This window comes from Pediculus humanus, genomic scaffold, assembly GCF_000006295.1.
Source record: "Pediculus humanus corporis 1103172108276 genomic scaffold, whole genome shotgun sequence".
In the NCBI taxonomy this organism is placed as follows: domain Eukaryota; kingdom Metazoa; phylum Arthropoda; class Insecta; order Psocodea; family Pediculidae; genus Pediculus; species Pediculus humanus.
Genome location: NW_002987845.1, coordinates 154,906 through 163,291, shown reverse-complemented (window position 1 = coordinate 163,291; position 8,386 = coordinate 154,906). Strand labels below are relative to the sequence as shown.

General features: G+C 25.6%; 2 protein-coding genes across 2 annotated transcripts in view; one reads left to right on the top strand and one right to left on the bottom strand.

Moving 5' to 3' along the window:
* Nucleotides 1-2,113, top strand: part of Phum_PHUM504360 (uncharacterized protein) — a gene marked incomplete at both ends in the record, with an annotated part of 3,933 nt that extends 1,820 nt beyond the window's left edge. The window contains 5 exons of the mRNA XM_002430893.1: nucleotides 12-624; nucleotides 702-852; nucleotides 942-1,247; nucleotides 1,318-1,503; nucleotides 1,867-2,113. Coding sequence (XP_002430938.1) covers nucleotides 12-624; nucleotides 702-852; nucleotides 942-1,247; nucleotides 1,318-1,503; nucleotides 1,867-2,113 — 1,503 coding nt within the window. The remainder of the gene's footprint in view (nucleotides 1-11; nucleotides 625-701; nucleotides 853-941; nucleotides 1,248-1,317; nucleotides 1,504-1,866) is intronic.
* Nucleotides 2,114-2,160: 47 nt separating this feature from the next.
* Phum_PHUM504350 (uncharacterized protein) lies at nucleotides 2,161-3,111 on the bottom strand (the record flags this gene model as incomplete). Its single annotated transcript, XM_002430892.1, has 2 exons — nucleotides 2,161-2,853; nucleotides 3,061-3,111. The coding sequence occupies 2 exons, from the start codon at nucleotides 3,109-3,111 to the stop codon at nucleotides 2,161-2,163; spliced, it is 744 nt and encodes a 247-aa protein (XP_002430937.1).
* Nucleotides 3,112-8,386: the final 5,275 nt, after the last annotated feature.

Sequence of the window (8,386 nt, the reverse complement as noted above, 5' to 3'; positions counted from 1 at the left end):
AAAAAAGAGAGAAAAAAAAACACGAATCGGTATTAAGTAAAGAATTCAACACGTCGATTAGATATTTAAATCAATTTCTTCCTCCCAAGCACGCCATTAAATATCATTCTTTTGATATGGCTCGAATGAATAAGAAAAAAGACGAAAACGTCATACAGAGACTGACCGAAATAGCTAAAATTAGAATAATGCAAACCGGGATATTCATAACGAAACCCGTTGTTTCCATAGGTTCGAATTCGAATTCGAAACCGGGATTAACCAAATATCAAACCGGGATAATCCGTGTGAATTGTGTCGATTGTCTCGATCGTACGAACACAGCACAATTCGCATTGGGAAAATGTGCTTTGGGGTATCAGCTTTACGGTTTAGGAGTTCTTCATAATCCAGTTTTAGAATTTGATTCCGATTGCGTTAGAATGTTGGAAGCACTGTACGAGGATCACGGTGATACGTTAGCCCTGCAATATGGAGGCTCTCAACTTGTTCATCGTATAAAAACATATAGGAAAACAGCACCCTGGACTTCTCAGGGAAACGACATAATGCAAACTCTGAGCCGTTACTACAGCAATACATTTTCAGATTCGGAAAAGCAAAATACAATTAATTTATTTTTAGGTGATCTGTTATCATTTTTTCGTGATGACGTAATTCAAGAGTTTTTCTTTAATTCCCGTTAATTTTAATAATTTCAGGTTTATTTGTACCTGATGAAAAGGGACCTCATATTTGGGAAATAACTTCCGATTATTACATTCATCATTCGTTGGCGATACAGAAAAAAGAAAAACGTCTTTACCCGCTCACCCAATGGTGGGATCCAGAAATCTTACATTTTCTTCCACGGTCGGTTTTCTTAAAAGAAAATTCTTTAATTATTATTATTATTATTATTGTTATTGAGTAGTCTTTTTTTGTGTGTGTTTAAAACGCAGATCGTATGAAGAAATGACTAAAAAAAGTACGGAACTCACGGCGGTATGTCCTAACGAAGAAAGCGTGGACGGTTTCTTAGATTATCACAGACCATATGAATTAACGTACCTGAATGAAACATTTTCATCCGAAATAAGTCACTCCGTTAGAGACTTTATGCCGAATTCAACTTCTAACGTTAGTCCTTTCGAAGTACGAATCAGACCGGGAAGACGATGGGAAGAAACCGGTGCGAAAACATCAATGAAAAATCCTTCTCTCACGGGTCAAAGTTCAACGAGTTCGACAACATCAAGCGGTTCTAGGTATGTATACATGAACGCGTGAAGTTTTTTTAAAAAATAATAATAATAATAATTTTTTTTTACTTAACAGCGCTTCGTCTGACAGCGATGATTCTTGTTCTATAGACGAAGAATTCACACCGGAATCTCAGGGCTCTCTAAATGACGATAAATCTTCCAACGAAGTAACAAATTTCGAAAAATTATTTCCAACCATGAAAGAAGTTTACGGAGTCGAACCTGAAGAGCCTAAGAAAAACATCGGCCTGTACAAAAGGTAAGTGAAAAAAAAATAACCGTTACGTTAGATGATTGGGTGGTGGTGGAGGAAGAGAAGGAGGAGTAGGGGGTAGAGAGAGAGAGAGATAGAGAAGGAGGAGTAGGGGGTAGAGAGAGATAGATAGAGAAGGAGGAGTAGGGGGTAGAGAGAGAGAGATAGAGGAGGAGTAGGGGGTAGAGAGAGAGAGAGAGATAGAGAAGGAGGAGTAGGGGGTAGAGAGAGAGATATAGAGAAGGAGGAGTAGGGGGTAGAGATAGAGAGAGATAGAGAAGGAGGAGTAGGGGGTAGAGAGAGAGAGATAGAGAGATAGGGAAAGAGAGATGAGAATTTTCTTATTTTCAACTTGATTTTATTTCGCAGATATGTTTTTCTCTATTACAATTCGATCAAAAATATTAATTCAACCATTCTTAACAGTAATCATTTATTTTATAATAATACAATATCAAATGATGATTGCTATCGAGTTGAAGTACCGAGTGTGCCCCAAAAATCCATAGACAAATATGAACAATATATAAAAAGTGGATTCATGGGAGCTTCTGCTCCTTTGCCGGGAGATTTGAAAATTTATGAAGAATATGCTGCTCAAATAAGAATAAAATAACTTTATTATTATTATTATTATTTATTATTATTTGATACATAGGTTAATTAAAAACTAATATTTATTATATCGTCTAAATCATTCGAATCAAATTTAAATATATTTTTTTCAATTTCTGACTTTTCATTGAAATTTTTAATTTTTTTTATTTTTCCTCCATTTAATTGCTCATCTGATTGTCTTTTTTTATTACATTCATGGATAAAATCTGTGAAAAAATCAGAATTTTTTTCTGCATCCATTAAATTTTCAGTTTCATCATTTTTTGAAATAGTACAATTTAAATCATTTATTCGATATGCATTATTTTTTAATTCATTATCATTATCATTTAATTTGTTTTTATCAAAAGTGTCAAATATATTTAATTTTTCTTTTTTCACATCACTAGTTTTGTTAATATTATTATGACAAAGTTTATTTGTTGTATTATTATCATGGAATAATTCATCATCATCATCTGTAAGTTCATTTTCATCTAAATATTCTGCCCATTTGCTTTTAGTTATTTTTTTCTCCGATCCGTTGTTAATTTGAGGAGCAGTAAATTCTTCACTAGAACTTTGTAATTCTATATTTTGTATATCGTTATAATCATTCTTTTGAATTCTTAATTCATTCAATTTCATAACATGAACACGACAATCTTTACCACTTCCTTTACCATAAACATGTTGAAGTGATTGTTTGGCTCCACATATTTTACATTCCCATTTTTTCGACTTTTTAACTATGTGAACCTGGAGGTAAAAATATTATTAAAAATTACTTTTAATCATTAAAAGAGGTAGTTGAATGAATTTTTTAAAAGTCAGAATGCATAAAAAACTTTTTTATAAAAACTATTATTTGAAAACATTACACAAATAGTATTTTTATGTAAAATATTTTCACTCGAATTGAATTAAACAATTTATAAAATATTTTTCATTAAATTTAACATTCACCTGAAATGTTTCACAGGAATAACATTTCAAAACGCAATTTTCTTGAGGCATATCAAAGTGTCTTTTTCAATTTGTACTTGTCAAATAAAAATTACACCAAAAGTTTTTTGAATTTCTCATAAATTTTCAGATGATAATTTTTTCCAACACTTTTTGGTTGTTTCGGTTAAAGTTTCAAAGGATAATTTTAACAGTAGAGTACGATAAATTTTAACAATCGAACGATAGAGAAAAATATACAATATTTCTTTACTTATAATGAATAAATGTGTTTAACCGTTACATAAATGTTATCAAAATTACATAGTGGCCTTTTTTAAGGAAACAAAATCAAAAATCTTACGGAACGCAAATTTAATTTTAAAACATTTCAAAACGAAAAAATGTTCGAATTTATGAGGGAAAAAAAGAAAAAAAAAACTCGTAATTGTCACATTTTGACATTTTTATTAAATAATATATATATATTTTTATTACTACAAACATTTTAAACAAAATGAAATAAATTTAAATTCTTAAGCTATTTTTTTTTTTTTTAAAATTTGCTACGGGAAAGCAATGAGTCGATTAATTGCAACATAAAAAATCCGTATAAAAAAAAAACAAACAAACAAACAAACAATTCCGTGACTAATAAATTTAAAAGAAATTTTTTTTAAGTTTTGCTCTATTTATTTTATTATTATTTTATGTATTATGAATTTAAAAATAAAAATCGATTTTCTTTTTCTATTTTTAATGTACGGTATTATTATTGGACGGAATTATAAAAGAAATTTTAATGAAAAATGAAAAGGAGGAAATGGAAATTTTAAACAAACGTGATTAATAATAAATTATTAATTTATATATATATATTTTGAAAAAATAACTTTAACTTATTAAATTTTAAATGCGTAATTAATATATATATATAAACGATAAGTTTTTTTTTTTTTGACGATTTAATTGAGCTTAAAAACACCAAGAGGCCGAATTAAAGTAGGCCGAATAAGAGGGCATAAGGAGATTTTTTTTTTTTTTTTGCGTTTTAATAGGACCTATATATTAATTTAAAAACCTTGACTCGAAAAGGTTTTTAATAATTAAAATCATCGATTAATTATTATTTCCAAATTATATTATTTATTAAAACGCAATAAATAATTCGTTCTTCAAAATCAAAACAAACAAAACAAAAACGATTCATTTATATATATATATATATATATATATATATATATATATATAAATAAATGCGCATTTAAATAACTCCATTTAAAAATAGTATTATTATTATTATTATGCAACGTTAACCCGTAATAATGATGTCATTAATGGAATGAGGGGGGAGGGGGGGGAGGAAGGAAATCAATCAATGATAATTTTTTTTTTTTGAAAATGATGATAAGAAATAAAAATAATAATAATAATAATATCTTCCGGTTATATATTAGAAAATTAAAAACAATCATTACCGAAAATATTATCATTTGTAACGGATGATTGAACTAATAATAGTAGCCATTTTGTTCTCTTTTATTAAAATTTTTTTTTTTTTTTAATCAACATAATAAAAAAGAATTTTGTCAGGTTATAGAAAAGGTCAATTTATTGATAAAATCATCATTATTATTATTATTATTATTTATGATTTTACTACGATACCTTTTTTTAATTCGTTTCCACATTGGAATTTTATATTTTTAAAAAAATTAAAATTTTAACGCGTTTGTCGTGTTTGTCGTGTTTGTTTGTTAATCATAGCCAAAACAATTTTTTTTAAAATTGATTTGTTTATTTTTTTAAATCGATAATTAACGTTTTCCAAGCTTAAATTTAAAAAAAAAAAAAAAAAAACGAAATTATTTTATTATTAACGTACGTGAATTAGAAAAAAAAAAAAAAAACAAAATGGCCGTCGCGCGCGCAAAAAAGTAAACAATGGGGGAGGGAAAATTTTTTTTTTTTTTTTTATAGATAAAATTTCACTTTGTCGTTGTTTTGTTTCTTACGAAATATTAAATTTAAATCTTTCAGGTGTTTTATTATTATTATTATTATTATTTTCACGGTAAATATCGGTTTTTTTTTTTTTAAAGCAGGTGTCACGACAGAAATAAAAACCATTTCGAGTTTTTTATTAGTAAAAGTCATGTACAATCAGGTGTCAGTTTTTATATCATCTTAACAACAACAACAACAACAACAAACAAACAAACGATAGTGTATATACATGTCATTCGACACGTACGAAACGTATAATTTTTTTTATTTTTTTCTTGCAATTCAAGTTTTCTAAGAAGTATTTAATTGATTCCATCCATTTTAAGTAATCCGTGTCATCATCCATCATTGCGATTATTATTATTATGATATACGTAAGTAAGTGACACGTCAATTTTTTTTAATAATAATAATAATAATAATAGTAATATCAGAATGTAAAATATCAGTAAATAAAATTCTTATGGTTTAAGGGGAGAATATTCAAATGATGAGAAAATGACTCCGCCCTCCCCCTGCCTCTCCCGGCTCTGCCCCCTAACGTTCTAGAACATTTTTCTTTTTTTTAGACACACACAAGTTTCAACCTGACGTTTTACGTTTAAAGGTACGAAAATTTTTTCCTTTTATTATAAAAATATATAAAAATTATACGTGGGGGGGAGGGAGAGGAAGGGGACCATGAGAATCGATCGTTATTTTTAAAACTTAATACGTCATAATAATAATAATAATAATAATGACAAATTTGACCTTTTTCTAATTGATACAATCATCTTTATATGATTTTCTCGTATTGATGGTTCATCTATTATTATTATTATCGTTCGTCCTTTTTTTTTTCAACTCGTACATTTTCGATTATTTAAATTTTTTCTTTAATAATAATAATAATGATAATTGCACACGACGAAATCATTTTTGACTCTTTTCACGCTAATAATAATAATAATAATAATAATTAAAAATATATATACTAGAAAAGTGTTCATTGATTTTATAATTTAAAACGTTTTTTTTTTTTTTTTTTTTTTAATAAAATAAATAAATTTTATGATTTAATTATTATTATTATTATTATTGTATAATTATTGATTACGAAGTTTACAGTTATGAAATAATACTAATAATAATAATAATAATTTTCTTTTATCGATTAGTAATAGGAAAAAAATTTCACTTTTTTTTTTTATTACCAAGCAGAGATTTTTGTAATAAAAAAATTTTTTTATGTTGATTTGTTTCTTTTTTTTACTCAAACGAATATTTTACAATGAAAAGTAAAGTAAAAAAGGAAAATGGTGGAAAATATTTAAGAGTTTTTCTTATTTTTAAAAACAAAATCCCAAATTTTTAATGGAAAATTCAACTGATGAAAATTATACATGTGTAACATTACATTAACATGTGTACAAAATGTTATACAATATTTATATTATTATCATTATTATTATTATCGACACTAAAATGTATTAGCTGTTTATTTTATTTAAAAAAAAAAACTTCAACATGTTTATTTTAATAATGAGTAAAATATTATTACATTTTTATATTTTACAATTATTTATAGTGATAATCCAATAACTTGTGTTTGATAGTGACCATAAATAATTATTATTATTATTTTCTCTAAATCAAGTTCAATGAAAAGTCTATGGATTTTTGGTGTATAAGTTTTATTTAATAACAATTTCAATAAATAAATAAAAGTGATGGTTGTGGAAATTTTATAGGAAAAAAATATTTAAAGATTTGGTGATGAATGAGATGAGGAGTCTGCGTTGTGTGGAAACGTTTTATGTTGTTTAATTTAATTTTTTTTTTTTTTGTAAAATGGTCGTTATTAATTAAATAAAATATGACACAATTGATAACTATACAATACTGGAAAGATGAAGAAGATGAAGAAGAAGAAGAAGAAAGTTTTACACGTAATAAATTTTTTTCATTTAAAACAACGTCAAATGTTGTTTTTGCCAATTTTGTGCAGAAATTTTTTAAATTGTTTACTAATTCTGGTGAGTGTAATAATTTTTTTTTTTAATAATAAAAAAAAATCGATATAGGATTTTTATTAAAACGTGACACACGTGGTAGTAGATTAAATATAAATTTTTTTAGTAAATTATATTTAAAAAAAAAATAATTCGTTTGATTATATTATAAAATTTCCGCAATATATAACTGCCGCAGTAAAAAAACAAGCCGTTCCCGCCACAGTCTCGATCAATGGCCCTACTATCATAGGTTTACTATAAAAACACATTAAACTCATTTTATTACAATTTTATTCATTATTTCGTCTTTTAATAATTTTTTTTCACCTATAAAAATAAACATTTAATTTTATATAAGTAAATAAATATAAAATTCTCAAACGATTTAATTAAAAAAAAAATTAATGAGTAATATTACCTCCATTTTGTGGCAAATTATTACCAATTTGTATTTTAATCGTTAATTAATTTAAAGTATTATTTATACTAATTTAAATAAGGACATATAGAAAACATTATTATTATTATTCGAGTAAACAACGTTTTTTTTTATTTAATAAATACCTTTTGATTTATTTAATTAATTAATTAATTAAAATAATAAAACGTAACGAATAGTTTTGTTTGTTTACACAAAAATTAATTTCGTTATTCCATAAATTAATTAAACATTGTTTGTTTGTTTGAAAACTTTTAATTGTGCTCAAAGGATTACACATCGAATGTTTACGCTATAAAATTAAAATAAGAATTGTTTCAAAACATTTACATTTATGAATCGTGTCATATAGTATATTAATTATTATTTGTTTTCGAACGAAGTGAATTTGGTTATGTTTAAAAATTAAAGTGACGTTAAAAATGACATTTTTAATTGAAAAAATAAAATCGTAACGATTTTTCACGATAGCATTTAATCATAAATTTATATTTATATTTATATTTAGTTTTAAATTTAATTAAAAATACGTTAATGTTCATTTTTTTGCGCGCGCGCGTGCGCGGTAGTAACGCGCCATTAACGGATAAAATGGCAGTCGTCCGTTGTTAATTATGAAATTTTGTCATGTTATCGTTGTTATAAAACGTAGTAAATGATTATAAATAGAAAACTATTGACCTGTGATATTCTTATAAAATAATCAAAATGTTTATTTTTTCAATTAAAACGGTTAATTTATCTTAATTACACATATGAGTAATATGAATATAAATGAGTATGTATACGATTAGTATTTCTCGACTGTTGAAAGTAATTTGCTTTTTTTTTTTATATTATATATTTAAATTATATTATACGATATGAAAAAAAGTAAAAGAAGTTTTGTTATATAGTCGTTAAA